We start from the raw sequence: 13031 nt of genomic DNA on the forward strand, positions 1-13031 counted from the left end.
CTTGTTAGACAAAAAAGTAAAAAAAAATAATAAAAAAACATAAACCATGTTTGTCCTAATTTTAGCTTGTATTTAATGTATTCTGGATTGCATGTTCTCTTATCTCAAGACGGTTTCATGGTTTTTGAGGATGAGGGAATGTCACTCATCTTGTCCAAGTTGGCCTGGATATTTGAACTGAATTTGTACCGGGGTTATTATCGTTATCTAAAACATTTCTGTTAATTATAATAAAACTTAAATATAAGTTGAAAACTTAAACTAAATGAAAATAAGAAACATTACCTTGGCAATAAAACTGAAATAAGTTGAAGCACTAAAATTATTAACTGTAAATAAACAAAAACTATAACTGAGGGGCCGTTTACACGACACTGTTTTCAACCAAAAACTGACATTTGTATGTGTTTTGGCTGCTCGTTTACACGACAACAGCGTTTTGAGGGCCTGAAAATGCAAACTTTTGAAAATGGGATTCAAAGTGCATGTTTTATTGTCTCTGTGTAAACGAAAAAAAATCATTGACGTCATGCACATTTTTTTTGTTTTATGTGTTTAGTCTATAGGTGTGATGTGTTTCTTTACAAAGTGACATCGCCAACTACTGGCCTGGTGGCAGAATACAGTTTTTTTATTTTTTTATTTCGTGGATCCATGTGAACTAGATCGTTTTGACAACGTTGTCTTTTGTACGTGTGTGTGGGGGGGGGTTTAATCATGACATGATTAAATTATGCAAAATAATGAAATACTTAATGAACTAAAATTAACATGAAAACTAAAATTATAAAAATGAAAGCTAAGTAATAAAACAAAAACAACACTAATTTGCACCCAACTGCAGTAGTTTTTTATTGGACACAGCTTTTGACTTCAACAACAAAAGGTATGAGAACTGTTTTTCCAAGATGATAAGCCTGTAACATTTCATCTTACTGTGCACAACCAACCTGCACCCCGATTGAAGTGACACTGGAATGAGATCTGTTCATCTCACGTCCACATGGGCATCTAAGACTGAATCAGATGTGTATTATATATGATATAACAACAGCTGTTATCTACACCACAGACCATAATAAAGAGACATCACCAATATCCATCTAGCCTGCAGACAATGCGGGCTCCATCTCGACAGCCAGGTAAATATAATGCAGCAGTAAAACATCGCAGTGTTTGCTGTATGTTCTTTCTTATCAGCAATGGAGCCAGCTTTATGTCTGTCTCAATGTCTGTGTGGATTCACCAGGGCCTGTGATCCCTTCATTCTGTGCATTAAATGCCTCTCTTTGCACGGTTCTTTAGCCTTGTATGGTCTTTTCTGTCTGTTCAAATAAGTCTTAACTCCAGGGACTCTGGACTGTCATGTCATGTTGGCAGTCTGTCTCTAATGTTTATTTGCTGTGATGTCTGCCTCAAAGCCACATTTTTTTGTATACTTTATGGTTATATCATGTTTTAATATTTCTGATGCACAGGTTTGTTTAAACTATGGCTCTGGAACAAACCCTAAATAATCTATTTTCTGACTCAGTTATTGTGTTTTTAATAATAAAGAGGAAAAGGGGATTTCAATTTTAATAGCGCTGTACTTTGGGGAAAAACAAAGACAAGTTTCTATTTAGGCAAAAAAAGAACATTTGTTAAGACTAATAGTCTAAACTCTAATACAATGGTTTATCTTTTTGGTAATGCATTTTTGTTAACTGTTGTGGATTAGTGGATATGTGCTGATATATATATATATAGGCTATATATATACTGTGTATATATATATATATATATATATATATATATATATATACAGTCTTCAGTGTCACATGATCCTTCAGAAATCATTCTAATATTTGCTGCTCAAGAAACATTTATTAATGTTACACTTTTTTTTTTCAGGACTCTTTGATGAATAGAAAGTTCAAAAGAACTGCTTTTATTCAAAAGAGAAATCTTTTCTAACAAAATAAGTCTTTACTATCACTTTTTATCAATTTAACACATCCTTGCTGAATAAAAGTATTAATTTCTTTCAAAAATAAATAAATAAATAAATTACTGATCACAAACTTTTGAATGGGAGTGTATATTGTTACAAAATATTTATATTTTAAGTAAAAGCTGTTCTTTTAAACTTTTTATTCATCAAAGAATCCTGAAAAAAGTATCACAGGTTATTAAAAAAAAAATAGGCAGCACAACTGTTTCAAACATTGATAATAAATCATCATATTAGAATGATTTCTGAAGGATCATGTGACACTGAGTCATGATGCTGAAAATTCAGCTTTGCATCACATAAATAAATTAAATTTTAAAGTTTATTAAAATAGAAAAGCATTATTTTAAATTGTAATAATATTTCACAATATTACTGTTTTTTTCCCACTATTTTGATCAAATAAATTCAGGCTTGATGAGCACAAGAGACTTCTTTCAAAAACATTAAAAACAGTACTGTTTCCAAACTTTTGACTGGTACTGATGTATGTAGGCTATATATATATAACATATAGTCTAAACAAATACATAACACAGAAAGGGTAACAATGATGCAGAGACATTCACATAACACCATTGTGAGCACTGTGTCTTTAAATCCCGTCTGAAGGGGCGTGGCTTGCGCGTCCTCTGACTGCAGTGAGCATTTAAAGCACCGCGCACACTGAGACCCGTTTAACGAACCTCTCGACCGCTGTAATGAAAGTCCTCGCGCATCCATAGAGATACAGTACAGCTTTCAAACGGACCGAACGGGATCATTACGGCATTATGAACATTTAACACCGGACACCTAGAATCTACCCGGAGATTAAGGTGAATTTTAATGTGTTTGCTACAGTGTTTGTGGTCTGTCTGTCTCTCTATATGTGTGTGTGTGTGTGTGCGTGCGTGCGTGCGTGCGTGAGTGTTGATGACGACAGTGACGTGTGTAACGATATTATCTGATTCTGTGACAGGCCATCCGATAAAGAGTGTGTGTTCAGTTAGGAGGGAAGCACAGGAACCGTTCTAAAACAATTTAATTAATTAATTAATTAATTATTATTTAATTTAGATTTTCATTTATTGTTTAGATTTTTAAGCGTTTGTTATCATAATAACAACAAAACTGATGATTATCAGCTGACAAAAATCCCATTGCAGTGTCATGATATGTGACGTTGAAATACATGTTGCTTCATCTCGTGGAACATCAGTCTTTTTTCTGAAAGAAATGTGTGAGGTGTGTTTCGTCAGGTGTGATAGAGTTTAAGTGACTCATCCCGCCAGTTTGCGGAAGCGGACAGGTAGATCGGGTATGGTTGCCTGGAAACCGCGGCGGGGTGTGAACGCACGAGACTGTCTCTCCTTCATACCGTCTTACACTGTCATATTGGTAGTTTGTCGGGATGCAGATATTTCGTAATTATGTACAATGACTTTACAATTTATTATTGGACCTCTTTTTTTTTTTTTGTTGTTGTTGTTGGTCAAAATAAGGGGACGTAATGGGTGTTTGTGTTCTGAAAATGCACAGATTACAGTAGATGTGCATTAGAACCGCTTTTGAAGTGCTGTGTGTTTATAAGCAGTATTTCAGGTATTTCCATCAGATCCATTGTATGCTAGTCTGTCAAGAACATGTCCACATTTCACTGCAAAATTCAGACATTATATATTGCATGAAGGAAATGAAGCCTATTTTGAGAACCACACTATTTTTGCTAACACTTTACATTAAGGTCCCATTAGTTAATGTTATAGAAACGAATAATGAGCAAAGTATTTATTAATCATCGCTAAGGTTAGTTTATAACAATACAGCCTGTTATTGTTTGTTCGTGTTAGCTCTGGTTAATTTAATATTAATAATAACAGATACAAATTTTGTTTTTAATAAGTGCATCTTGGAATGAACTAAAATGAATAAATGCTTTAGAATTGTTTTTCATTGTTAGTTCATGTTAACAAATGGAACCTTACTGTAAAGTTAAAGTATTTTATTTTCATTCTGACATGATTTTCACAATAATCTGTCTTGTTTCAAAAATGTCTTGTTTTCTGTAATTTTATTTACTGTAATGCAAAAAAAAAAAGAATATTTATTGTATCATTGCAGTATATGTTGAATGCGGCCCTAATGCTGATTTAATTTAAATAAATTAATGTGCTTAATTGTCATGAACATAATGTCACAATCTTAGTAATACTAAAATAAGCTTTGAGTGAAATGTGATGCATTTCTTGCACAATGCAATCAAATATTTCCATAATCTCAGATTTAAATGCAAAAGAGGGTATAAAATTAGTAAATGTGTGTCTGTAAGTGTTTTGAAGGAGGTTTTATGGGGTTTACGCCACAGCGAAAAACATTTGGCACGCTTTGTTTACTTAGCGTCTGTGCAACACACTGGCATTGTCTTCCCTAAAGCATTGAGAAATGTCTGTGCCGGACACTAGGAAGTCTGTCCGTCTTGCACCTGTTGTGAGAGGAAGCGCTTGTCCCGTGGGTTTCTTTATCACAGATCAGGTTGCATTGTGTGCTCATAGTGACCGTATCCAAGGTCCAAAGCTTTCAGGAGGCAGAACTGCTTGCATTTATGCACCGGATCAGGGACGGTCAACAGAAATGCACGTCCCTGTTGAACCAATTGACCCGGTTTTAAGCACATACCCATTTATGAAGTGGCATTGCATTGCTTTCTCTGACTACTCTGTATTGGTTATTCTTGAAATGTGTAATATTGATTAAATTGCAAGATCCTGTTAATGCACTTGTTGCATATCACACTCAGCTCTGCAGAAATGCATTGCCTTGTAAAACAGCCCTGCAATAAATCGTTCTATAAAAATGCTAATTGCTCTGTAAGAGTTGTTTTATCAGTGGAAGACTGTCGTAATGTTGGTGATTTGATAGCTTGTGAGCGTGATATGTGTTTGTAAGCTAAAACCAGGATGAACCTTGCCTCCAGGTCCATCACTGTTCAAGTTCTCAAGGGTGTAAAGCTGGTTTCTCAAAGAGTGAAAAGTGTTTTATTGGATTCTACTCCAGAAGCAACTGCTGTAGACCATCTCTAGTGTTACACTAAATAGTAATAGTAGATGCAATTTCCTTTAAGCATAAGATGTGTTCCCAAGGCAGGAAATTTGAGACTGATTTGCATATATCATTTGATATTAGACTTCCTCTGTGAGAATAGCATTCGCACAAGATTCTCAGAATGTCATTGTGCGTGCAGACAAAATTACAGTGCAATATTTCATCTAACACAGAAAACTGATAAGACAGTATTTTTTTGCAGTGAAATGTGGGCTGTTTTGTATGTGTGTGTGAGAGCATTGAGTTTGGCACTATCCTAAAGGCTTTTGGGGCATACATGTCCTTTAGTGCTGTCAAACTGAACGCTTGTCATGCCACAGGCTGTGAAGCTCAGCAGAATGTTGCTCAATGTTCTCTGAAAGAGCGCGACTGGAGTCCCGTGCACATGGCTGACTGCATTGCAAAGCGAGGGGAAGCGAGGAGGAGGTGCATTGGATGGTGCGCTCCATAAACAACTATACAAAATGTCTCAGTTTTTCCACAACAACAACAACAAAACCATTGCAATGATCTCAATTAGGTTAGAATGTTCGGTAACACTTTAGTTTAGGGTCCAATTCTCATTGCTTATTAGCATGCATATTACTAGGATATTAGCTGGTTATTAGTACTTATAAAACACATATTAATGCTATATTCTGCATGACCATATTCTACATCCCCTAATCCGTCCCAATACCTTAACTTAACAACTACCTTTCTTACTATTAATAAGCAGTAATTAGGAGTTGTACCTTGAATGCAATACATGTTGGTTTGGATAAAAGCGTCTGCCAGATGCATAATTGTAAATCTTGGACGTTTCTCTTAAAGGCACACTATGGAGTTTCCGTTTTTCTCAAACAGCGACCCCTAGAGTCGCTGTGGAGTACTTGTATTTAACGTTACTGTCGTAAATACCACTCACGCAGAGCCGTATTTGCACTTTCTTCGTTTTCTTCGTCGACTCTGCCATGATTCACGTCTGAAATGCGTGCTAGTGTCTTCCATAGAGGCTGCTTCATAGGTTGTTGATGTATGTGACGTCGTGCCGTAAAGCAAGTCGTGATTCTCGCGAGATTTGTCGGGACGCCACCTCTCAAACTTGCATTGCTGGTTTTGCCCCCCTGCTTTGCTATCGAGATGATTCGCCCTAGTACGAGTTCGTTTACCATCGAAATGATTTCGAAGCTGTTTTATTAAGGTACAAATCTTGCATAGAAATGAAAATAGACACAAAAAGACAATAGCTGATGTGCAGTAAGAGTAGAGGGTTAGGCTATATAATGGAAGTGGATCAGTTTGATTTAGAAATGTTTGAGTACATATTGAGATCTTTTGAGTTCAAACCATTGTTTCTCCTCTTGAGTTTCAGAAGAGACCTCAGTGTGAGAGATTAGTAGGGCATTTTTCCTCAGAAAGTCTCAATTTGATCTCCATTTAAGCTCATTGCAGTATAAGAGCAAGAAATGAATGTTACAAAGATCTCCTTTGAGTTTTGTCCTATTTCAATCATAAGCTCAGTGTAAGAGCTCTTGTGAAACTCTAGATAAGATGCATTACAATGTAGGTCCTTTTCTCTTTAAGAAAGAAAATGTGAGAAGCAGGAGACTACATTTAATCGTATTCCTGTGTAGGAGGTGTTACAGAGATTCATGCTCTTGTCCTCTCATGGCTGTGTTTCAGGTACAGGCCAGCAGCTGCCAGCTTGGCGGGAGGAACATTTCCTGGCCTGAATGCGAACCGACTGCAGCTGGAGCATGTCCACTGCAGGCTTGACTGCCCAGGAGATCTGTTTACCCGCGCAAAGCCTTTTCCTGCGGGGCAGCCATTGGCATAGCATGGCCGGAGCTAAGCCCTCTTGGAAATACCATGATCTACACAAGTGAGTGCAAATTGTTCACATGTTTTTAGAGTTGAAAATTGATTAGTTTTATAAGACCGTGGACATGCACTGCACGACTGAGCAGAAAAACAGGAAATGCTCTGCATGTTTTTCATGATGTTAATGAACCTTGGATTTGTGCATCAATCTGATTAGCTTTCCTGTTCTTAATTTGCAGCTTATGCTTCACCATTGATTCTTCTAGGGATTTTAACCATCAATCCCAGCAACAGGTGCTGCCGTCATTTTCAGGAGCGGACCGTAAGTAACATAAGTCTCATCATTATTAAAAGTTCACTCAAAAATTACTCCCCCTTAAACTTTTATGATGTATTTTTTGCAACATTTTTGTTTTTAATACATAAAAAGACAATTGATAGCAACCATGTCTGTCAGGCTCCAAGAAGAACAGAAGCACCAAAAAAAACACCTTTAAATTAGTAGACTATACAACATGTAACATCTTCGAGAAGACTAATTTAGTGAAATATAGTGTGTGTGATACTTTTGTCCTTTTTGGAGATGGACAGAGGTGGACGGTCTGTGTATAGAAAGAGCTGCATGAGGGTCCTTCAAAACTATCCTCTTGTATTTTAATATATTGGTTTGCAACGACTTGAAGTAAACAGTGATTGTACTTATTTTTTTGGTGAACTATTCCTTAAACTTGTGTACTACTAGAGTGTGCTAGCAACACCAAGGTCACGGTTTTGATTCCCAGGGAATGCACAAACTGATAATATTCCTTGAAATGCTCTTTGGATAAAAGTGCCTGCCAAATGTAAAATAGCTTAATGTAATACTGTTGGAGAAAATCATCAGCTTTAAGGGGAAGTGTAATTTTTGTTCCAATTGCGGCTACATCTTTAACACTGTTGACAGTGTGGTTATTTGTATAGTTTGCATAAAAGAACAATTGATTGATTTCAGTCTTAAAAACGGCCGTATTCTCATTCTCTGCCATCTTTCCATTCAAACAGAAGAGCGGACTCATCTTCAATCACCAAACAGCCCAGGAGGCCAGCCCTTGCCCCCCAAAAAGCCTAGACCTTCCCAGCTCACCTTGCACACGGACCTTTCTACGTCCAGCCCTGCCAAAAACGACCAAGTGGTTCCCTGCTTTCAACGTCTAACCGTATCTGACTGCATCAGTCCTCCCCAGACGCCCAGCCGAGTCACCAAACCCCTTCCCCCAATTCCCGGTTCAGCTGAGCTTTCCCCGGATCAGGCTGTGGACAGTGAAGTAGAGTTCTTCAACGGAGATGACAATCGCTGCCTGGTTTCCGAACCTTGCTCCAAACAGTCTCCTTTCCGGTACGGAATGCCTAGTAGGAGGAGTTTCAGGGGCTGTGGACAGATTAACTACGCCTACTTTGAAGGTCCAGCATCCCAGCAGAAGCAACAGCCACAGACACAGCCGCAGAAGTTGAGGCAGGAGCGGGAAACCCAGCAGAGGGAACAGGAGCTCCGCGACCACCACCAGCAACAGCAGCAGAACTGTCTCAGACAGCAGGAACGTACGCAAAGAAAGCTTCGGCGCTCCCATTCTGGCCCTGCCGGCTGCTTCAACAAACCCACCTCCTTCCGACTATCCAGTCACCACTGGAATACACAAGGCCTGGATAAACCAGAAGTTCCTCCGAGAGTTCCTATTCCCCCACGACCTATCAAAACGGGAGACTACCGGCGCTGGTCAGCCGAAGTCTCATCGGGAGCCAACAGTGACGATGACCGACCTCCCAAAGTTCCCCCTAGAGAACCTTTTTCCGCCAGTAGTTCCCGCACCCCGAGCCCAAAGAGCCTCCCAATGTACCTCAACGGGATCATGCCCCCTACGCAGAGCTTTGCCCCAGATCCCAAATACGTCAGTCGCGGTCTGCAACGACAGAATAGCGAAGGCTCCCCATGCATTCTGCCCGTCATGGAGAACGGCAGGAAAGCCAGCAACACACACTACTTCCTTTTGCCACAACGCCCACCATACCTGGACAAACATGAGAAGTATTTAACGGACAGCACAGCGAGTCAAGGCACGGACGCCTCCGATTCGAGTTCGGACTGGGACTGTCAAAGCAAAAGGAAAATGACGCACCAAATAGACTTGGTATGAAATAAGCGAGCTATCACTTGGGACACGTTTGTCCGAAGACTTTGTCGCTGCTTTGTTGCAGTTTTGCTGTAGTGCTCGGAAATTCGAGCGAGTTACGTATGAATTGCAGTTACTGGGATTTCTCTTGTTTTGCTCTCAACCTGGAAGCCGTTCTAACAGTTGTCTTAGAGCGAGCTCGGAAATTATGTTTTTTTTTTATTTCATTGTCACGTGAAATGTAAGTGTTGAAATGATGACATGGTGCAGTTGTTGGGTATTAGCTGGTCTGGTACCTCCATACTTCAGTGTTGTAAATTTTCGTAGTCTCATTTTATATTGCATTGATGATAATCTTTATGTCTTGGAACGTTCATCTGATCATGGGGACATAGGGTCAGTAATGCTTCTGTACGTTTATGTCGTCTACCATATATGAAGTATAAAAACAGCCTGGCTTTTTTTTTTGCGGCCGGCATTTTAAGTGAAGGTTATTCCATCTTTTTGCATTGCATACTGCATGCAAGCATGAAATCTGACACATGCACACTATTTCGCAGCTCTTCTGTTATATTTCTCTCATCCTTTGTCAGGACACTCTTTTGTGCGCTTTTATGTGGCCTGTCTGTATAACTTGTAGTCTTGAGTGTGTGTTACATAGGAGCAGGCTGAGTATTGCTTTTCTGTTCTGAGTTGAGTGTGTGAGTGATACGAGAGCTGAATGTGTTACATTTGCCCAATTTTTGGCACTGCTTTTATAAGCTGCTTAAAACGGCAGCTGAAATGTTGCCCTCTGAATGAACGGAGTATTTCCGATCCCTGGCTTCTTGCTGAGGTGTAGTGTGTTCTTTTGTTGCACAAAAAGCAATACTTATAAAACCTGTGAATGTTTTTATCTCCTCTTTTAAAGTGCTGTCTCCACGTGAAGCTGTGAGCCATTGTCTAGAATAGGATTTTCTCGAGTACTACCTCCCATTATAGTTCTCGTTCTTTAAATACCCAACTGCGGATTACAAAGACTCAACGAATACAATCTCCCTTGATGCATGCAAGTCCGCACGAGGAAACAATTGCCCCTGATCTGTGTTTCTTTATGTTTTGCCCATTCCCTACAGTCAGTCATTAACACTTCCTCAATGAAAACGCATCTTCGACTTTTTTTTTTTTTTTTTTTTTTTTTTTTTTTTAAGAGCTATGTGGAGTTAAAGTCCATACGTGTTGCGTTTGGCCAAGCTCACACATACTGATCTTCCTGTTACTGTACGTGCATTCCTGTTAGACGTGATTACAATGGGTGTGGGCACCTGAGACTTTGGCTGCTGGCAGCTGGTGAATGAGATGTTTTATTATTCTATATTGTTTCCAGAACCATCGTGATAACTCAGTAAATGTAGCAAGTTCCATGCAATTTGAAAAAAAAAAGAGGAGTAAGACTATAAAAACATCCAGTTTGGAAGCTCTGAGGTCAAGTACAACTTTCCACCTCACAACGGGATTTGAACTCATTTGATGCCATGCTTTTTTTTTTTTTTTTTTTTTTTTACCATTTATTTTACTAGTTTCTGTATCAAAAAAATGTTTACATTGTTTTTATTTTCCTTTTGCAGTCTTACCTAAAAATGAAGGCAAGTTCAAGAAGAAATAGACATCTCTGCTGTGTTGTGTGTATGTGTGTGTATATATAAAAATATATATATATATAAAGCAAAGTGCACTGATAAAACAGTATGTTGTGATGTGTAAAAGTATTTAACATTGTCCTCTTACCCAAACTGAATAGTTCTTAGTGGATTGTATCCTTTAAAGTAATAGAAATAAATACTTATTTATGAATCAAGTTTGTTTTTATCTGATATTCTGTTGTATTTCATTCTGTGAAGTATGTCGTATCTCTGTGGAACATAGATATAGCTGTTTTGCCTGTTTTATCACACCCACGCCCCTGCGCTCTGCCTCATTACTACTGGCCTGGCTCCAGACAGGAGGAAGGTGAACTGGTCTTTTGCACTTTAAAACCGATCTTGGATCAGGTCTGTGGTTTGAAGGGATGTGCAGTCTTTGGAGCTGCTTTACAGGGCACTATCTCGCAAACCTGGGAATTACTCACGTAGACTGGTATTTTCTGCCTTGGTGATTGGGGAAAATGCTGTTTCTCTGGTCTTTTTTTGACGCTAAAGCCTTGGATGAAACGATAAGCAGGTGAAATGAGCGAGCTGTAATGTCCAAAAACCGATCCATTTAACAAATTTGGCTCGGGTAACAGGAAATGAAGTCATGCTTTTCACCTTCTGCTGCATTTACCTTTTTATATTTCAGTTTTCATTTTAATTTATTGTAAGTTTTATAGGAATTTTGTTTCTTTTGTGTCATTTTATTAGCTTTAATTTGTAATTTTAGTCATCTTTAGTGTTTTTAATAAACTTATTTGATTCAGTTAGTTGCCAAGGCAAGATTTCTAAACTTTTTTTTTTTTTTTGTCTTTTCTTTTATTCCAGCTTTATTTCAACCAAAAATAAATTTCAAAATGTTGTTTTTGTTTACAATGACAACACATTTGAGGACTTCTAAAGAACATTGAACAGTGTGAAGTTGATAGCCTAACAATGAACAGGAAATATATATTTTTTTTTATCTAATGGGGTTTTTGAAATATGTACTAAAATATACAGTAATGACACAGAATAGTAATTTCGGTGATGTAAGTCGATTCACATCACATGTGAAATGGAAATGACTCTTTGCAAACCAGTAATTCAACTCTTAAAAAAAGATAAGCTTCCTGAATAATCACAGCCTGATCAAAAGCAGACAAAAGGAAGGAACTGAAGATGGTTAAACCACATACATTAAGGTCTATAAAAAGCAAACAACTTGTTTAGATGGCCTTGACTCAAATTTATTATCTATCAATCCTATGAAAACATTCACTTACTCACACACACACACACTTTTATACACACAGACACATGCATATCTAAACGAGGACATACCATAGACTTGTATTGTTTTATATACATCTAATTATGATGATTACAGACTAACCCAAGCCCACACCCTTAACCTGTTCCTAAAAGAAAATGGTTTACATATTTTGAATTTATAAACACATTTACTTGTCATATAAACCAATGCATTTCATTTCCAGGACAAAAAAAAAAAAAAAAAAAAAAAAAAAAGTGAATGAGTTCCTTCCTGCGTGTTGAAGAATTAAAGAGATGATCAGTTACACCCATTTAACAATGAACACCTTGCAAATATATAGCCAGTGATCCAACGCTCACAGATTATAGTTTATATAAGTTGTGCTATTGAAATGATTGATTAGTGTAATCATCAAAAAGTTAATGTTAAGTTTTACAAAAATGATTAACTCAGTGCTTCAGTGCTGAGGAAAATCGACTAAATGTGAATTCGGTATTCTCCGAACATGATGTACAGTACATAGACTTTCGTTGATGTCTCTGTTGTCTTCTGCAGTCCTGCAGGTGTGGCCCAATGACAATGAATTGCCCATTTGAATGCAGCCATACAGCGGTGGAGTGGCCAAGTGGTTAAAGATAAGCGCTGGCAACTGAAAGGTTGTAGGTTCAAACAATACAATCCATGAACTACCACCACTGTGTCCTGGTCTGGGGCAACACAATTTACCATGGGGACTGTCCCTGAATTAAGTGTAACTTTGGATAAAAGCCTCCGTTAAATGACAAGACAGCAAACCAAGGACTGTGGGACAAAATGAGGGAAATGGTTTGTTTAGGTTTAAGAAAATGGACTACAGTAATATTTACAAGAAAAAGACGCCTTTGATGAGAAGCAGCAGCCAAATTACAGGTGAAGATTAGCTGCCGTGTAATTAAGTCTGCAGCGCCTCCTAGTGACCTTAGAACGACATTGCAACAAACATTTTTTTTAACCGAAAGTCAACATGATGGCCTACAATAGTCAATATATGCTTTATTTTAAGAATTTCAATTGCAAACATGTATTCAACACAATTCTCATCT

At 38.0% G+C, this 13031-nt stretch overlaps 1 protein-coding gene across 2 annotated transcripts; it reads left to right on the plus strand.

The window, feature by feature from the left end:
• Positions 1-2673: 2673 nt before the first annotated feature.
• Positions 2674-10860, plus strand: errfi1a (ERBB receptor feedback inhibitor 1a). 2 transcript variants are annotated; one of them, XM_084394627.1, is made up of 4 exons: positions 2674-2811; positions 6743-6941; positions 7120-7202; positions 7922-10860. In XM_084394627.1, the coding sequence occupies exons 2-4, from the start codon at positions 6793-6795 to the stop codon at positions 9049-9051; spliced, it is 1362 nt and encodes a 453-aa protein (XP_084250753.1). In that variant the 5' UTR covers positions 2674-2811; positions 6743-6792; the 3' UTR covers positions 9052-10860. The 2 variants fall into 2 exon arrangements, with proteins under 2 accessions (XP_084250753.1, XP_084250754.1); XM_084394628.1 differs by having other exon boundaries at positions 7147-7202.
• The last annotated feature ends 2171 nt before the right edge of the window (positions 10861-13031 follow it).

This window comes from Rutilus rutilus (assembly GCF_951802725.1).
Source record: "Rutilus rutilus genome assembly, chromosome: 22".
NCBI classification, from domain to species: Eukaryota; Metazoa; Chordata; class Actinopteri; order Cypriniformes; family Leuciscidae; genus Rutilus; species Rutilus rutilus.